Below are 20,394 nucleotides of genomic sequence, written 5' to 3' on the forward strand. Positions count from 1 at the left end.
CAGGTTTACCAAAAGTTTACTTAGCCTTACTGACTAAAACTCACACTCAAAAAATTTTATTCTACTGGATTTACTGGGAGTCAGACTCATGACGATATTACTTGCTCGCAATCACTCAGATTAATGGCTCGACCTTAGTATAAGTGAGTTCGAGTGAGTCTAGTCATGAGTGAGTTCGCCGACCTATCGTTTGTAGAGGCTGCGTTGTGCTTGAACAGATGCAGTGTTTTACGAAATCTGTTTTCACAGATCAAGCGGTCACGGCTCGTAGTTTACTGTAATGGTGGGCTGCTAGGAGGAGGGGATTGAATCTTCCCGAATATAATGTTGGACATAACCATATTTGCTTTCGGTTAGTACTCTAGCTGCTAGATAAAAGATTTTGAAAATCGACTCCGCATTTTCTTGTGTTTAATGAAAAAAAATTCGAATGAGGACAAATGGAGTAATTTGTCACCTACTGTACTGGTGAGTCCTAGCCATTCCACTTAATGGCTTGGAAGAATACTACGGCTTGTACAAATGTGCAACGAATGTAACAGTGACCTAACACGGTTTATTAAGAAAACGATAGGGCAAGATTTCGCAAAGTAGCTTGAGTGTCGTTTACAAGACAGTCACTCATGCGCTTTAGCCCATCAAGAAAGCTTGCGTGTGCACGTGTGCTGCCAAATGTGCTGTGTTTATTTCTCTCTGCTCTCTATCTTTCCTCTCCCCCATCCCCCTCCCATGCGCAGGGTAGCAAACTGGCAGCCTAAAGGCTGGTTAACCTCCCTGCCATTCTTTTCCTCCTATTTTCCTTCCATTCCTTGCATTCGGGTCGGTTTGTCATCGCCGGCCAGTTGCATATCTGCCGCTCAATGTCGAACACAGTTCCCCGGGCACACTTCTGGAGGTGTGGTTTGGAATTCGCGCAGTGATAGTATTTGGTGCAATCGGACTCGTGCGGCATCAGGGCATTTTCATTGTCTTCTCTACAGATCTCATCGGTACTCTTTTTCGTCGCTGCCTCTGTAGCTGCAAGAGTCGATAACTCTGAAGGCAACTGAGCAGGTGTCATTGTCACTTCTTCACCGATAGCGGGCGTGCTGGTTTTCACGGCAGGCGGCACCTTCTCGGTTGTACTCGGCACCATTCGTGGGTCATTCGAGGAGGGTACTGATACGGATGACGACGCTGCCTCTGTAACCGCGAGAGTCGATGATTTTGAAGGCAACTGAGAAGGTGTCACTGTCACTTCTTTACCGATAGCGGGCGTGGCGGTTTTCACGGCAGGCGGCACCTTCTCGGTTGTACTCGGCACCATTCGCGGGCCATTCGAGGAAGGTACTGATACGGTTGACGATTCTGCCTCTTTAACCGCGAGAGTCGATGATTTTAAAGGCAACTGAGCAGGTGTCACTGTCACTTCTTCACTGATAGCGGGCGTGGTGGTTTTTATGGCACGCGGCACCTTCATGGTTGTACCAGGCCCCATTCGCGGGTCTTCTGAGGCAGGGGCTGTAACGAATGACGACGCTGCCTCTGTAGCCGCGAGACTCGACAATGTTGAAGGCAATTGAGCAGGTGTCACTGTCACTTCTTCATCGATAGTGGTGGCGGTGGTTTTTATGGCAGGTGGCACCTTCTCTGGTGTACTGGGCACCATTCCTGGGTCTTTCGAAGCAGGTGCCGTAACGGATGACGTCACTGCCTCCGTAGCTGCCAGAGTCGATGATTTTGAAGGCAATTGAGCAGTTGTCGCTGTCACTTCTTCACCGATAGCGGGCGTGCTGGTTCTTACGGCAGGCGGCACCTTCTCGGTTGTACTCGGAATCATTCGCGGGTCATTCGAGGCAGGTACCGTAATAGATGACGCCACTGACTGGCCTGTTGTAGGAATCATCGTGCTCGCTGGCTCTTTGTTGTGAGTCCGCGTCGGCACCTCAGGTGGTTTTGTCGTTGTCTCCTTCGGAGGCGGGGCGGTGGTGGGCATCAGTTTGAAAATGTCCTCGTCCCACCATGAGGCCGTCGGTGGATTGTAAGGGTAGTCCTTGTCAGGCGCTGCTGTGTCAAAGCTGGAGCGAAGCATTTTGACCAGGTTGGACTTTCCCGTGCATTTTGAATTGCAGTCGTCCAGGTCGACGCTCCTGACAACCGCGCCTCTGAACTTGCGACCGATGATCATGCTTGCCTGCGATGTAGCAAGAGGTGTGACGTCAATGATTGATGACTTATCACAATAGACGCATTAAATTACGGCACTTTTCTAGATGTTAGCGACATCGGCATGCTTTATTCAACATTATCCGTTCACTTTCAACAACGATGTACTTGACGAATTTAATTAGGCACTTATCAGCTAAATAAAACAGAAATACACCTTATGGCGAACTTTTAATAAAAATCCAAGTATAAGGCCTTCGTTGTGGGCAGAATAACTCCGTTAGGATCAAACCATTTCACGCCGATCGGAGAGCTTCCCTACTTAAAGAAGAAGTAAGGTACTTTTTCTCCTTTTTCACTCCTGTCTGTCTTTTAGAAGACAGACCGGCTGTTTTTGGAGATTAACATGCTCTTGTCGGAGAGTAGTGGCACCCAAAAAGAGTTGATGAGTCGGCTTCAAGGGAGTCATATTTGTGGAAAATCAAGGCTCATCGAAAAGACTAACGCATACAGTGTCTTTTTTTAGGTAGCGAGCAGCGGGAAAAAAAATGGACACACAAGAAGAAATGCCGAAACACGTCTTCTTTCAATGCTCCATTCTTGTTTTTTTGCGCTACTACTTTTTACCATGAATCCAAACAAACTTGCCCAGCTATCTAGGCATCTGTCTTTCTTAGAGTGCACATCTACTAATGCGAATTCTCTTGCAGCTTACCAACTGGTACGTAGCCCATAGTAATGCACTTTACGCACTCTTATGCACTTGCTCCCATCTTTGAAATCATAATAGATGATCGGGACAGAGCAGGACTAGATACGCATGCACAACTTATAGAATATCCGAGTGTTCAAACGAAAAAAAAGCAAGTATACCACGTCAAAAGAACCAATGTTTGGGCCTTAAATGTTTTCCTTAAGTGCAATGTAACATGGGACGCACTTGAGTTTTTATTTCTGAACGTCAAGTTATAACCTGCGTCTCCAAGAAGGGCCGTTCGTATCAGGTTATCTTCGTCAGTTGCACAATACACGTCTTTAGCCTGGAGTTACGAAAAACCCCCAAACATAGTCTGTCGTTGGAGCCACCGTCTCGCCAAATGGTCTTCTTTTAGGAAGCAGCAGCAACAAAACTTGTCGAAACATTGCCTACAATGGCATTCCCCTTGTAGAAACATTGCCTACAACGGCATTCCCCATGTATGAAGACTTTTCATACGTTCAGACTTCCATGTTTCCCCGAACGTCCGCCTTATCTAATGTAACGCGCATAACTTCCCCACAATGTCCCCAACTTGAATCTTTCAGTTTTTTTTGGGTGGAGGGGATCGGGGGGGGGGGGGTTCGGATGAGGTGGTTTTGTGCTTTTGGTGTTCCTAATGGTGGTGGTGTTCGATTTTGGGTAGTGCCATTCTGCTATCGCAGAAATGGACACCAATGGAAGATAGGCGTGCATAATATTGTATATTAAATGATTTCGCAACGGTAAGCGATGGGGCAGGTGTTTACAGTGAATATGCCTTTTATAAAAGTTACAGGACCTGAACAAACAGGTGTCACCAAGCTAACCTATTTCATTTTCACAACTGCTCCTCCTGGCGTCTTCAGGGGTCTGAGCTTACTCAATGATGGTTGCGAAAAGGAAAAAAATATTGATATCGTACAAATACACGAAGCCGTTTTATTTGTTAGTTTTGCCTTCAAAAACTCTGGCACGTTCTGACGGTGTTCTCCAGAATAAGTGAATTACACGTACTTCATTGCATCATTGGCCACAACGTCCGTGAGAAAGACGGCGAGGATTGTTTTCTGTTTGCTTCCCTGCATCAAAACAACACACCAAAATAGACACGCAACAAATACCCTATACAAAAACACAACGCGATGCCACCCAGAAAAAAAAAACCTTGAAAAGCAAAGCACGTGATGAGTTCCACCACGAGAGGGCCTCATCGGTGATTGCTTGAAGCTTATGCGGAGTGCGTCTACTCAGAGGAGATGAAACAAGGGAATGTCGGTACCACAGGGATTCGGCGAATATCAAGGAGATGCTCAGATTTAGGCACCACGCAACAGGTAGTTGCCAAAGACTAGGCTGATGGAGGCAGGAAAAGCGCGAGGTGCGTGCACAAGAGCATGAGGCGAGGAAGGCTTGCGAGAAGGCGGCGTTAGACAAGAACATTTCGTCGCTTCGTTTGCGTCTAGTGGATGCCGAGGCACCTTGTGGTTGACTGAGCTGGTGACTGAGCTGGTTGACTCAATGGGTTGACTCAATGGTGACTGGTGTTTCGCTTGACCTCAAGCTTCGATGGTCCACGAAGCGAGCGGGAAGTCACCATAGCCACCAGGTCCACTGTCAGGCGTTTGCCCGAGTCCCTGGCTGTGACCCCTGGTCCACGTGTCCGAGAAGAAGACTGCCTGGCTTCGTCGGCCCTGTCTTCGACACCTACCTAATGTGTCGGCGCATACGCCTGAGCGTCACCCTCCTCCTCGCCGAGTTCCTCCTCCGACGGCATCCCCATGCTGGTGTCTGCTCCCCGTGTACGTCTCCGACGCCTTCTAGTAGGAGCTCTCACCGGTCGGAGCCTTTTGGTTAAGTGTGAACTAGACTTGTTTATGCGACTGCTTAGAGCTCTTTGAATAGGTTGTGGAATGTTTTATCGGCATTAGTACGTGTTGTGTGTTTCATGTTCGTGTGTTGTTTTGATAAAGTGAGGGAAACAGAAAGCAGCCTTGCCGTCTTTCTTACGGACGTTGTGGTTAATGACGCAATAAAGTCAGTCTAATTCAAATATTTCTAAGAACTCCATCACACACGCACATGCTCTCGGGGATTGGCCAAAGAAGAGTAAATTAAAACTTGAAAGGTTATTTTATTACGTTTGGAGACTTAAAAACAAAATTATAATAATGCCAGATCCCACGTACAGTGGGAATCGATGATATGTGAAGCACGAATGAGGAAGGTTGATATGCCAAATTCAAATCACTACAGTGTTAAGAGGTGGAGGTAAATTATGATGTACACGACTTCCGTGTCATGATTATCATGTTGGGATGTGTCGTTTACCTTCGTCACCTATTTACATCACGTGATACCAAATATAGTATACGTGGAGCTAGCGAAACGACCGCGAGCACGCTATGAGCGTGGTATGTTGTCATGTTCTTACATGACACGCGTGTCAGAATTATCATGTTTGCACTAGTGATATATTTTCGTCATCCATTGACGCCACTTAACACCAAATTTGGTATATCTGGAGCTAGAAAAACGGCCGTGAGTGCATTATGAAGGGCCCAGTATACTCCAATGTAGCGTTGACACGCGCGCATGCTGGGCACAGCGACGCTACGTTAGCAACACGCGAGCACTCTATAGTCTGACGCACAGCGTGACCACGTGAGCAGCGCCCGTCGGCACAGCTATACGGCAACCGGTGCGAAATGCGACGTGCTGCATTCCGCGCTGATGCGTTATCCAGACAACCCTGCGTTTCCCTCTTTTCGTGACAGAGGGACGCCGGACGCGCTGAAACGCGCATGTGTCAAAGCAACGCAGTGTGGCGCGCGCCTGCGAGTATATGGCAGGACCAGCGCCTGGCGTCGCAACGCCGGCGTGACGCGACGAAGTGAACGCCGGTGAGCACGCGCACCGCGTCATGTCGAAATTTATTATCGCTTTGACTGTGGCATGTAGTCATGTTCTCACATGAAACGCATCTCATGATTACCATGTTTGCACCATTCACACTCCTTCGTCATCTATTGATGTCCCACATTACCGAATTTGGCATGTGTTAAGCTTGCGAAATGGGCGCCAGTGCATCAAGAGTGCTGTATGTAGTCATGCTTTTGCATTACACGCATACCATGATAATCATGTTTGCACCAGTATCATACCTTCGTTACCTATTCATGTCCCGTGATACCGAATTTGGTATATGTGACGCTAGTGAAGTGGTCGCGAGCGTATCATGAGTGTAACAGGTTGTCATGTTGTTACATGCCACTAATCTCATGATTATCATGTTTGCACCATTCACGTACTTTCGTCATGCATTCGCGTACTGTAATATCAAGTTTGGTATATGTGACATTGGCGAAACTTCCGCGAGCGCTTCATAAGCGTGGCATGTAGTCATGTTGTTACATAATACGCTTGTCATGATTTTTATGTTAGGGCCTGTCGCTTGTGCTCGTCATGCAATCATGTAATACCATACCAGTTTTGCAACATGCAATGTGACCGAAACCAGCGCAAGAGCTGCAAGACCACGAAATGTAAATCATGACATTCAGGACATAGATATCATGATTTTCATGTTAGGACTTGTCAAATATGTTCTTCATACAGTCATGTTATGCCATACCAAGTTTCGTATCAATAACACTATCAAAATGGCCAGCAGAGCTGAAGGTCGTAGGCGGCTATGTATATATATATATATATATATATATATATATATATATATATATATATATATATATATATATATATATATATATATATATATATATATATATATATATATAGATAGATAGATAGATAGATAGATAGATAGATAGATAGATAGATAGGTAAATAGATACGCTCAAAGTAGCCGAAGTTCACTAAGAAATGCTTCGTATTTAAAATGGTAATAATACATATTGCGATAACTTAAGAATACAAGTAATATGCTTTTAGTTCGTATTTCAGACTGCCGTAATAACCTGATAAGACCAATTTTTAGAAGATTACTTATACTTTACCGCATTTTAATAACGACAATTTTTGAAGAGCACACACAACAATGGTACTCGTGTATTCCTTGAATATTCTGGACACAACGTAGTGTGCAATATTTTGGTGTACCACACAGATCTCACAGAAGCGTGATATCTTCAAACCAGCACTGTGTAAGTAAGTTTAATGAGGAGACACGGCATCAAAATCTAGCGATCGTCACTTGTGACTGACAGGACTGGCTTGAATAAGCATTGCATGAAAAATACGGGTGCTTCTATTTTTTCCACGTTGTTACTGATTTCATCTTATCTGTGTGAGTTGCTAATTTTTTACATCTAATTGCGGTGAAGTATTCTACGACTGGAAGTACCTGAACTATTCGGAGATATAGTGATTCCCACGCTAAACTTAATTTTAACCCATAGTCACCTGGCATGCGCCCTAATATTGGGCGCTTGAGCTGAGACGGAGCTAACGACAATAACATGTTGAGAGCACGATAGTTTTGTGAAGCTGAAAGAGCTTTGCTTACCGACAGTGAACCACCTTTTAACCCCCGGCCGTCATTTGTCCAAAGTTTTTTGCACAGCCAGGATGGTAGCCACGAGCTTCAGGTTCAAAAACCGGAGTGAAACCGGGTAGCCACACGGCGAATGACCAGCGAAGCGACAGGCAGACATGGCAGATGCCCACACCTGCCGTTTCCTCATTCACGGAAGCATCTGTAGCTATTACATTACATGTTTTTGCATGTACGGGAAAATATTCTAACCTTGTTGCGAATGCTCTCTTCATCCTCGTAGGTCACGTAGTCTTCGTCGTCCTTCAGATACGGACAGGAATCTGGACTTGAGCGCCATTGCTGCCAACCGCTTAGAAGATGGTCGCAAACCTGGAAGACATTTTATAACAACAGAGAGCCGAGCTTATGGTTCAGTACTCGGGCTCAGTAGGACATTCTGGTACACACTTGGGTACTCAACGCAACAACAAAGAGAGAGAGAGAGAGAGAGAGAGAGAGATAAAGATACAAGGAAAGGCAGGGAGGTTAACCAGAACGCAACAACAACAACAACAACAACAACAAAAAAACGTGTGCTGCAGAGGCCTCTTGATGAACTATTCCTCTGTGTGTGGCCGTGTCGTGTGTGTTTTTATATTGCAGCACTGTGATAAGGTATGGGAACCTACATTGATGGGTAAATTCGTAAAGTTTCATGATTATTGACAAATCACGATGAAAGCTATCATGCAAAAGAAAAGATGTGTCCGGGGTAAATATAAGCAAATACAGATCAAAATGTGTGTGTCCTCCCCCCCTCGAAAAAAAAAGAGATTTTGGCCTTGTATTTGCGTCCTTCGCTGGCAAAGGTCGTCAAAAGACGATAGCCTTCTGTCTTCAGAGAAAAAATAAAACGTTTATTTGAAGTTCTTCGCTGGTACATCGGTGAGCTGGATCCTTAATGTTGGATCCCTTCGGCGTGTGTTGCTGTGAGTAGGCGCTGCATTAGATATAGACGCCATCTGACCGTAATTTAAAAAAACAAACGTTTTTCTAGAACCACGGCTGCTGGTATGCGATCGATGTGCCGGTATGGCTCATTCAGGGACTTTTGCTAACTACAAACACCTACGAGACCGAATTGTGCGCTTCGCGATATGTGCATACGGCTTTTAAAAGTAGAGCTGCTGTAGCGCTGGCTCAGAGGAGAGATCAGTGAGAGCGCTGGCGAAGCTCCATTTTCCAAATACACCCGAAAATGGCCTAACTGCCTCGGTCGCGGACAAAGCGGTAATCACAAGAACACAGAAGAACAGCAGTTCTGATTTTTTTGCAGATTTTGCACCAGATGCAATCGGGGTAAATTTTTATTTTAAATTATGCTGCACTGCAACAAAAATTGCGGTTATACAGTTTAAATTTTTTTAATAATGTGAGTAAGCCAGTTTACAAAAACTAAGCTACCTTCTATCTTCTTGAAGTTGGTTTCACGGTAAATTGCACGCGCAATGCCAAGAAGACTATAAAAGGGTATCAACTTGGGCTTCATATTACGCGTAAAACATGCACCACTAGTGTCTTAATTGTAGGCTTCCGACCATGTAGCAGCATAACCACTCTGCATTTTCTCACCTCGAATGACGATAAGAATCCTTGTTGCTTGGTGTATTTACCCGGTGGCCCGGCGAATAAGGTGCGCCTACCCAAGCCGGCACCCGTGACCGAGTAGGTGCGACCACACAGGGGGACTTCCAGAACAATTCTTGTGCGCTCGGCTCCCCTTTTCACCATGAGTTCTATTCTGTCAATCTGCGAGATAGGGGAACAATAGCGTGATGAATGTAGCCAATCCTTGATACATTGAAGACAGATGGATAGGCAAGTTATTTCATTGCATGAATGTCTGGTTGAACTGAGATTCGCTTGTTCAAGCGAATGCAGACGCGAAAGACACTGTCTTACATGGCAAGTGCCGAAATAAATGCTTAAATAATGCGGAATCACAATAAAAACCAATGGCCATAACGCAATAATAATAATAATAATAATAATAATAATAATAATAATAATAATAATAATAATAATAATAATAATAATAATAATAATAATAATACACGCTTTTTCAACCTAACATCTGGCCACCATAGCTTTATGCAGCGTCGATGGAGACCTCTTTGCAGTGGCCGAATTCAAGTGCTAATCCGTAAAAAATACACGCCTGACGCACTATGACAATGTAGGATTAGCGTTCCCGAAACCTGCGTATGGTTCAACCTTATCACCACTGGCCCTTAATGAAGTTCTCATTCATCACTTCAGTCATCATCTCGGGAAGCATATTGAAATTACGTATAAATCAATTTGTTATAAGCGGCCCAGCATAGAGGAACTCGAAAATGGGCAAATTTAAATACTTTGTCATAAAAAAAAATTTCGTCATACTGTAGGGAAAAAGAAACAGTAGAAAAATTAGTATAAAGTAGCAAAACACCATAGCCTAAATGCACTCTGCGTGAAATTTTGTTCGGCAAGGACGTGACAATGACGCATAACTTCAATGAACGTCCGTAACAAACAAATCCTGCACAATTTAACGGTGAAGCTGCGTAGTGACTGAATGCGTCCTATGTATTTCTGCTGAAGGGTTATTTACATAGAAATTTCACGAACAGTTCTACCGAGAGTTAGACGGATGACAGTATGAGCAACATTACAACAGCGAGGTGGTTTTCGCTTGAGAGATCAATAATATATACACAAGCATACAAAACAGTTTTGCAAAACCTACGAACGCGAACCAAAGGTGACGTAGTCACGAAAGAGAGCTGCGCATTAAAATACCGCAGATAAAATATGCGTCTGCGCTTTTTTTTTTAACGTGGAACTCGTTTCGCTAAAATTACAGCCTCGGCGTCGGTCTCCGCGTCAGCGTCGTTGGCTGTGAGCGAAAAATCATCAAATTCTGCGTGGCCGAAGCATCTAAAACGATACAAATAAAATAAAGAAAGCCCTGGGTGATTTTGGGGACCAAACCCAAGTTGTTTGCGTGGGAAACGAATTTTCTACCACACGGCAATGCGTTTGGTTGTGAGTACATTGAAAATAACTTCCTCTGCACGGAAATACAGTGAAAGTCCCACATGCTTTACAGACATCCGCGTCCCGTATACATGCTTCACAATACAGCATAAAATATTGCAATAGTAACGCGCGGTCCAGGCGCCCATGCAATCGGGCTTCAGAACATATGCTTAGCATAATGACTTCGTGGTATAAAGGCATTGACCCACTGCGAAAGGCACACACGTTATTGCGCCCTTAAGGCGATGTGGCGGGTGCATAGGATGTTAAAAGAAGTGTCATGCAATAAGTGTTTGAAGTACGCACCAAAAACAGGACATCGCTATGGCATTCAACTCCTAAGGGTGAAAATTAGGGTCCTATAATTTTTAACACTCTTCATCAGCAAGAGGTTGGGGCAGTGATAGGAAGGGAGAGAGTATAATACAAGAGAACATGAAATAGAGACGTCTGGTGCATTCGTTGGAGAAATGTTATATGGGAGTTCATTTCTAATATGTTTTTTTCTCTTATGCGAGTATTTCACTGCCCATGCTGAACCGGACGAGACGGCAGTGGTGTGCTTACATCAGACATGTCCATGGTCGTTGATACGTTCAGCCGGGCAAGCTGTGGAAATTCGAGGCAGTCACTGCTTTTCACAAAGAAAAAGTTCACCTGCCTGGAAAGAAGAACAAAAACGATAACATCACGTGTATTTCAGCGAATGAGTGAGTGCAAAAAGTGTTATTTGGCACCGCAAAAAGTGGTAAAACGCGCACCAGGCTCATTCCACGGTGAGACCGCCAGGTGTAGCCTACCGGCCTGATCAAAAGCTCCCTAGGGGGCCAGAATTTGTTCTTCATAGACGGCACTTCGCAAGAGCATGTCACATTCTTCGTCGGTGAACATCCGGTCCAGTGACTCGCACTCCCAGAGAATATGAGAAATAGTGGCAACTTCACGCCAGGCCACGCAAAAAGCTTTTGTGTACATTATTGTGCATTTCTCAAACTGTTTATGCAAATATTCTGTCCATCCTCAGGCATCCCGATGCACAATGACGACTTCGAGTTGTTTCGCGTTGTCAAACAGCTTTGGCCAAGCTGGATGACCATGCGCTCGCATGAGCACTGCCATGTTTACTGTGCATACGTTCTGATTCGTTGAACGAATAGGATACTTTTAAGGTGAAAGCCTTGTATTACCCTCATCAAACGGAAATTCAGACCGTTGGTAGCGCTGGCACGAGTCATGTAAAAAAAATGATCTGTTTACCATGGCTCAATATTACCTCATTGTGGCGTCACCTTGACGCCACTTGATGACGTCAACGGTTGACTTAGTCGCTGGTCACACTGTACCAGGAAGAACAACAAGAATGGTTTCGCAATTCCGTCATCTTAAGCAGATAATAATACTAATAACTTAGTGGGTTTAGCACCACTAAGCCACGATGTGGTTATGAGCGACGCCATAGTAGAGGGCTCCAGAAATTTCGACTACCTGGGTTTCCTTAGCGTGCCCCCACATAGTACACAGGCCGCAAGCATTTCCACATCTTTCAAAAATGCTCCTTCTTCAAAACTCCGGAACATACAGGTGAATAATCAATTGTCATATTCTCCAGACCACCATGGCGGGGGTCTTGGCAAAAGGCATAAGGTACAGTGCGACTTTCGGCGTAGATAGAACGATGACATGTTTAGCATCACACTGCATTTCACCTGTCTGTTTCATCCTAGCCTTACGCGTTATCAGGTGCATTTTGCGTCTACATACACCCGATCTCTATTTTCAGTAGTGACGGGTCGATGCGTCTTACTCAAACTATGGCGTTCTTCGAAAGTCAGGCGAGAAAAATAAGTACACACTTTACACAGGGCGTCACAAGCATCTAGCGCCACCTAATGCCACATGATTTCGGCTTACCACACCAGGTTTTCATAGTCGAATAGATGACACAAAATCGTATGCACTGGCGTGGACTAATGTCTACAAGAGGTCAGAAAAGAAAAAGAGAAGTCTAACAGCAATATTTCCTGAGATATCGCTTCGCGAAATCACCACATCATTACGAGACGACGTTCAGACCAACGTTACTAGATACTTTTTTCAGTTTGCAAACTGTGGCGCCGCGAGTGTCACCCTTCCCTGTACCGGTCAAAAAGCCGCAAGTGCGCCCCCTCTCGGCGGTGCCCGGACCCACGCCGGCGGAGTTACTGCAGTTGTGTTCTTATGCCGGGTGCTGCTTTGTTGCTTTCAAGTGTGCTTCGTAGTCATCGCTGTCACTGAGTCCCAGCAAGATTTATTTCGACGTAACTCGCGTAGTGTGTGCTCTGGCTGCAACTTACTACGGTAGCGATCAACGTGGTGCCCGGCGTGGCACCGACGCTGTCAGCGTTGGCGTGATCTGCATGGTGCCAGGTGTTTTTTAATGTCTTCAACTCAGTCATCGCTTTCCCTGTGAGCTACACAGCTCACATGTGTCATGTGGCGGTTCTTGAATGTGAGAAAACATGCCTCGCTGCTTTGTGACTGGTTGCCGAGGTGGGTACGATTCGACGAAATCCACGGCCGAAAAGAGACATTTTTTCAAGCCTCCCGCTGACGAGGTGCGCCTTCAACTGTGGCGACGGGCTATACCGAGATCGGATAAGGAACTGACAAGCTCTTGCGCTGTTTGTGACCTTCACTTCCGAGAGGAAGATATTGCGAAGGACTACGTGCACCACGTTCATGGTGATGTAGTTCTCATTCCGCGTGGTAAGTGGGCTCTTAATGAAGATGCTGTGCGGCACATTTTTCTGGGCTTTACACTTTAACATATCCGGCGTCATTAGATGGCTGTAGTGCGTGGCTCATCGTACAATAATATCGAAGGTTCTACGGGCCAAAACCACGATATGATTATGAGGCACGTCGTAGTGAAGGGCTTTGGAAATTTTAGCCACCTGGGGTTTCTCTAACGTGCACCTGAATCGAAGTGCGTAGCCCTCTAGCATTTGGACTTAATGCTGTGGCCCACTGTCAATGGTTTTTTTTTTACATAGGCAATCGAATTTTAAACAAAAGGAACGCAAAAGAGCTGTATGAACAGAAGTCCCGCAAGATTCGGGCATCGCGCTCACGTCTCTGCCGTGTGGCATCGCCTTAGCGGCTCAACTGGTGATTTACTTGCACACTCGTAATAACCTTCGCTCACCCTCTCGGGAAATACCTCCCATTACACAAAATTAACAGCGTAAATTTCGTTTAACATTGCGCGAAAGCTCTGTTGCGATGCGGCGATGAAGGATAAGCGACCACTCCTAAATACAAAATATAGCTCCTCCGAGATTCAAGAAGTGCCCCACCAAGTCTACGGCATTGATTATTCCAGTATGACCGGTCAAATGGCGTCGGAAGCGCCACCTAGAGAGCGGGAAACGAAGTGGGCCGCGTTTCGCCGCCGCATCCCGGCGGAGTTTGCAAACTGAGGTAATCTAGCAACGTTGGTTCAGACCCCACCTGGGTTCCTTTAACGTGTACCTAAATATAAGCGTGTGCATGCCCTAAGCCGACGCGCAATACACAATATTTAGGCTGGGACTTTGTGTACAGAAAACCTACTAGTGCATATGCAGGCCTGCATAGTCAGAGAAATATTGGATAAAAGGTTTGCCAGCCATTTAAAATTATACTACGCAACAAAACAAACACCTTTATTAAATGCGCAAAACAGCGTCGCAATTCAAACTTACTCTTTTTACCGCGTTACGAGCGCTTACCATATGTACACGTTGCGCAGAAATTCAGATATTGCGCATTCTGATATTCTGCCCGCCCGCCGCGTTGGCGTAGCAGTTGCGATGCTCTTCTGCGGACCCGGTGGCTGTGGGCTTGATACCAGCCGCGGCGCGTGGATTTCAGTGGAAGCGAAACGCGAGAGGCCCGTGCAATGATTGATGTCAGTGCACACTGAAGAACCACAGGTGACAAAAATTTCCAGCGCCTTTCCCGATAGCGTTCCTTATAATTGTATCGGGATTTTTGGCACGTAAAGCACCAGATAAAATTAATACTTTTATTGGAAATATGCAAAATCTTGGTTCACAAATGTGGCTCCGACTACTAGCTAGTATACACCTTTTCACAGGAAGGAAAAAAAAAAAGCACCGCCATGATGGGCTGTGCGCGGGAGTACAAAGGCTAAGGGCGCAGCGTTGTCAGTGCATTTTCGAGGGGACGCGCCAATTTGCACAGCCCAAGGAGGGCTGTGGCGGCGCCAAGGGAGGCGTTTATGAAAATGTGAATATGCTTCATACGGGAGCCGAGCACCACATAGGTCCGCCACCTTGCCCCGCTTAGCAACTGCAGTTACGTGGGGAAGTCACGCTCTGCTTCTGCAAGCGACTTGCTTAAGCCTGTCGCCGATCGACGAAGCGTGTTACTGATCGCCAGTCAACGTGCTTGGCGCGTGAACGACCGGCGGAGAAAGAATAAACATCTGTTTTCGGGTTTCCGCCCCGGGAGTTCAAAAGCATTTTTCAGTCTGTCCGGTAACGCGAAACACAAAGGCGTAGCGCAGTGCCGAAGAACATGCACCGCCGCTGCCGTATGGCCAAGGGTCGCAAACTATGAAGGATAAGCGACCACTCCTAAATACAAAATATAGCTCCTCCGAGATTCAAGAAGTGCCCCACCAAGTCTACGGCATTGATTATTCCAGTATGTCTTTAGAAAATGGTGCTGAATCCAAGCAAATACCTTGCTGCCGAAGCTTAAGGACATTTATTTAGCGCAAATAAGATCACCAGCTCGTGACTAACGATCGCACGATGGTGACTTGATAGATTCCAGGTGGACGGTGACAGCTTTCAGTGGTGCGGCCTGTGCACCAATTTTTCCTCAGTGCACGATTGCTCGCGGCGTTGAAAAACGAATGTGCTACTCTGCTGCCTAGAGGTAGCATATACAGTTGTTCTACTACTACCTATATGCTAAGGTGTAGAACACAAAGCATGTAGTGTCCCCATTTTCCAAGCACAATGAATACGCAGGGCACACAATTTACAACTTAGCATAACAGCTAAGGCAGCATAACAGTCAAATGAACATACTTATTACTAAACCATATTGTCGCGACGTCGAGAGAGAGGTCGTACTCGAAGACGCTGAGAAAACAGCAGCGGGTCGGTCGTTTTGTTAACCGCGTGAGAGAGAGTTCCTCATCTTTCTCGTTGTTGCGTTCTGCATAAAAGCGTGCAGATGCGCGTATGCGCTGTCGCCTTCGTCTTTTTCGCGGGACGCACGTGACATTTGCCTCCCTCCAAAAATGGCATCGTCCCGATGCGCAGCCAAGGCACTCTACTTATAAAAACGCACATATGCGCCGGCACGCACAGGACAAACGAGGGTTAGCTGGACAAGTAGGGTTTCATCCGGATGACATGCACGATTTCGGGTGAGCAGTTTTGGCGACTGGAACTGCAATCGCCGTCGGGAATAACTTCGTAGTTGATGTCGTTCAATCGTCGGGTGACTCGATATGGGCCAAAGTATCGTCGTAATAGCTTTTCTGAAAGTCCGCGTCGACGTATTGGGATCCAGACCCATACCTTGTCGCCGGGTTTGTAGGTTACCAATTTATGTCGTAGGTCGTACCGTTTAGAATCTTTGTGTTGCTGGTGACAAATACGTACGCGGGCTAGCTGTCGGGCTTCTTCGGCACGCTGACCAAATTCTTCGGCGTCAGCGTGAGTGTCGTCACACTCGTGCAGCAGCATAGCGTCCAACGTTGTAGTGACTTCGCGCCCGTGTATTAAACTAAATGGCGTCATTCCGGTAGTTTCCTGCCGGGCAGTATTATAGGCGAAGGTCACATAAGGCAAGATATCGTCCCAGTTCTTGTGTTCTGTGTCGACATACATGCAGAGCATGTCTGCGAGGGTCTTATTAAGCCGCTCTGTTAGTCCGTTCGTTTGTGGGTGGTACGCCGTTGTTCTCCGGTGAGCTGTACCACTGAGCCTGAGAACCGACTCCAAAAGTTCTGCCACGAACGCAGTTCCTCTATCCGTGATGAGAACTGTTGGAGCACCATGCCGAAGGACGACGTTTTCTATGAAGAAATGAGCCGCTTCTGCTGCTGTGGCCCTCGGCATGGCTTTAGTTTCTGCGTAGCGAGACAAGTAATCAGTGGCGACAATGATCCATCTGTTCCCTGTGGTAGAAGTTGGGAATGGGCCCAGGAAATCCATCCCGATTTGGGCGAATGGCTTTGCTGGTACTTGAACGGAATGTAATAAGCCTGCCGGCCTGCCGGGTGGTGCTTTGCGTCTTTGACAGTCGGCACATGTTTGGACGTGATGTTTCACAGCAGCAGGTAGGTTAGGCCAGTAGTAACTGTTTTGCAGACGGGACAATGTTCGAGTGTAAACGAGATGACCAGAGGTGACTTCATCATGGCAGGCTTCCAGAATTTCTTTTCGCAGTGATGCAGGGACGACGAGCAAGTATGGGCTGCCGGTGGGAGAAAAGTTTTTCTTGTATAGGACGTCGTTCCTTAAACAAAAAGATGGCACTCCTCTCGCAAAAATTCGCGGCACGTCTTCCCGTCGTCCTTCTAAGAAATCGATAAGCGAAAGCAGGTCAGGGTCACGGCGCTGCTCTTGTGAGATAGTGGCTGCGTTGATGACTCCCAAGAATGCGGCGTCCATAGACTCGTCATTAATAGCGGCAGGCTCAACGGGTGACCGCGAGAGACAGTCTGCGTCGGTGTGCTTCTTCCCTGATTTATAAATAATGGTCATATCAAACTCCTGAAGCCGAAGGCTCTAGCGTGCTAAACGGCCGGATGGGTCTTTCAAGTTAGTGAGCCAGTAAAGCGAGAGGTGATCACTGACGACCTTGAATGAGCGGCCGTACAGATACGGTCGAAATTTGAGAACCGCCCAAACCACGGCGAGGCACTCTTTCTCGGTAGTCGAGTAGTTCTCTTCCGTGCGAGAGAGAGCTCTGCTGGCATAGGCTATAACTTTCTCGGAGTTATCTTGCCATTGTATCAGTACGGCGCCCAGGCCTACATTGCTTGCGTCGGTGTGAAGTGCTGTTGGCGCTTCCTGGTGAAAGTGCGCCAGAACCGGAGGTGTTTGGAGGCGTTGGCGTAATTCGTTGAACGCTGTTTGTTCCTTTTCGCTCCAAAGAAAGGGGACATCCTCTCGTGCGAGCCGCGTCAGAGGCGCCGCAATAGACGAAAAGTTGGCGATGAATCGTCGGTAATAAGCGCAGAGGCCTAAGAAGCGTCCCACTGCTCTTTTGTCATGTGGTGCGGGAAACTTTGCGACAGCGTCGATTTTGCCCGGGTCAGGTCGAACACCTTCGTGGCTGACCACGTGGCCTAAGAAGCAAAGTTCGTTGAAACCGAAATGGCACTTCTCTGGCTTTAAAGTCAGGCCAGCCGAACGTATAGCTTCTAGAACTGCGAATAATCGACTTAGGTGTTCCTCGAATGTAGCTGAGAAGACGACAACGTCGTCTAGATAAACCAAGCATGTCTGCCACTTAAGTCCTGATAGCACAGTGCCCATTAAACGCTGAAAAGTGGCTGGCGCTGAGAATAACCCGAATGGAAGCACTTTAAATTCATAAAGACCATCGGGCGTCACGAAAGCAGTTTTCTCACGGTCTCTCTCGTCGACCTCTATTTGCCAATAGCCACTTCGCAGATCCATCGATGAGAAATAGCGTGCATGCCGCAGCCGATCAAGAGAGTCATCTATACGTGGCAGTGGGTAGACGTCTTTCTTCGTTACTTGGTTTAACTTGCGGTAATCTATACAGAAACGCAAGCTGCCGTCTTTCTTTTTAACCAATACCACGGGGGATGCCCAGGGACTCTTGGAAGGCTGTATTACGTCATCTTGGAGCATCTTCTGAACTTGCTTTTGGATCTCCTCACGTTCTTTCGGAGCCACACAGTATGGGTTTTGACGGATCGGTCTCGTATTTTCTTCAATGATGATTCGGTGCCGGGTCAGTGGTGTTCGCTTGACTTTCGACGTGCACGAAAAACGATTTTTGAACTGGTGTATCAGCTCTAGTAGGCGCTGTTTTTCCGAGGCTGACAGGGTTGAGCAAATGTTGACAAACAAAGGTGTCGAGGCTGGGATGGTCGCCTCGTCCGGTTGCAAAGCGAAGCAATCTCTGGCTTGGTCCACGTCGTCGTAGTAGGCAATCGCGGTGCCCTTCTGGATGTGACGACGCTCGTTGCTGAAGTTGGTGATGAGGACTTCTGCCCGCCCATAAATTAGTGCCAGAATGCCTCTCGCTATTGAGACACCTTGCGTAAGCAATAGCATGTCTATTCGCTCCGCTATCACCTCATTACGGCACGGCCGTTCACACAACACCGACACAAGGCAGCAAGATCTCGGCAGGAGCATCACATCATCGGCTACACGTAAACGTTGCAGTTGTTCTTCAGTGGTGGCGTCGACGTAAGGATGGGCGGAAAAGGTGACGATACGTTCTGAGATGTTGATGACAGCACCGTACTCTCGCAGAAAATCCATACCCAAAATCAACTCTTTACAACAGTCCGGTAAAATGACAAAAGTGGCGACGAAGTTAGAATCATCGATTACGAGCCGAGCGGTGCATTTACCGGTTGGCGTCATTAGCTGCCCACCAGCACTCCTTATGCTCGGCCCACTCCACGACGTCTCAACCTTCTTAAGGCGGTCGGCGAGCTCTTGTCGCATACTAGAGAAGTCAGCACCAGTGTCAACCAGTGCTGTTACGTGGTGTCCGTCTATAATAACGCTGAGGTTGGCACGTACAAATTCATTGGCAGTAGTACTCGTGGTTGTTATCGTCTTCGTCATCACCGTCGTCACGTCGTCTTTGTGTAGAGGCAAGGGGGTCTTTTCGGCGTCTCGGCAATTGGCAACCTTGCCCCCGGAGGTCGCGTCAGTTAGTTTGCCTGGCACGGGCTTGGGGAGCGGTTTCTGATGGCGTCCGCGTATCTTTGGCGATTCGGGGAATTCTGACCTCGTGCAGATGAGGGAGACTGCCAGCGACGACTTGGTGAAGACGCTTGGTTGGTCGGTAGGTGATCAGCACCATGGTCACGAGGGTCTTCAGAATAAAAAGAAGCGGGCCGAGAAAAGTTTCCAAACCGGGTTTCTCGATGACGGCAGTAGCGCGAGATGTGGCCTGGTTCGCCGCAGTGGAAACAAAGGAGTCGACGGTCGGCGGTGCGCCACAAGTCGGTCCGACGTACTGGTGGTCGCCGCACAGGTTCACGCTGCCACCACGGCAAGGTAACGGGCCGTGGCTGAAAGGGTGCTTCTTCTGGGGCAGGCGGATGACGGCGGACGGCATCAGCATAGGTCAGTGGACGTGGTTCGGGTGGTGGCGCCGGTGAAGGAAAGGCTTGCCGTAGTTCTTGGCGCACGATTTCTGCAACAGAAGCAACTGGGGGATCGGTAGACGGAAGGCCGAGGGCCCGCAGCTCTTCCCGCAGGATTTGTCGAATCATTTGCCGTAAAGAGTTTTCGAAAACGGCAGCGTTTTGAGCGGCGGCACCAACAGGCGTTTGGTCGGGCAGGCGGTCAAAGTGGCGGCATCGTTGCCGGAGCGCCCGCTCAATGACAGTCGCCTCTTTGATGAATTCATCCACTGTTGTTGGCGGATTTCGTACAAGGCCGGCGAAAAGCGGTTCCTTAACTCCCCGCATCAGATGACGAACTTTCCTTGCCTCGGGCATGTCAGGGTCAGCGCGGCGAAATAGGCGGGCCATATCCTCAGCGAACATGGCCACGCTTTCATTCGGCTTTTGCATGCGGGCTTCGATCATCTGTTGTGCGAGATCCCGTCGGTCCGCACTCAGGAACGTCTGGAGAAGCTTTTGGCGCAAATTCTCCCAGGTTTGGAAAGTAGGCTCCCTGTTCTCGTACCATGTGCGAGCGCTATTTTC

General features: G+C 47.3%; 1 protein-coding gene across 1 annotated transcript in view; it reads right to left on the reverse strand.

The window, feature by feature from the left end:
- Positions 1-536: 536 nt before the first annotated feature.
- The window catches only part of LOC119168447 (uncharacterized), a 30,694-nt gene continuing 10,836 nt past the window's right edge, over positions 537-20,394 (reverse strand). Inside the window, exons 7-10 of the mRNA XM_075866632.1 lie at positions 11,025-11,118; positions 9,009-9,185; positions 7,647-7,766; positions 537-2,173 (exon numbers count right to left, since the gene is read on the reverse strand). Coding sequence (XP_075722747.1) covers positions 755-2,173; positions 7,647-7,766; positions 9,009-9,185; positions 11,025-11,118 — 1,810 coding nt within the window. The 3' untranslated portion in view covers positions 537-754. The remainder of the gene's footprint in view (positions 2,174-7,646; positions 7,767-9,008; positions 9,186-11,024; positions 11,119-20,394) is intronic.

Source organism: Rhipicephalus microplus, chromosome 6 (assembly GCF_043290135.1).
Source record: "Rhipicephalus microplus isolate Deutch F79 chromosome 6, USDA_Rmic, whole genome shotgun sequence".
Taxonomy (NCBI): domain Eukaryota; kingdom Metazoa; phylum Arthropoda; class Arachnida; order Ixodida; family Ixodidae; genus Rhipicephalus; species Rhipicephalus microplus.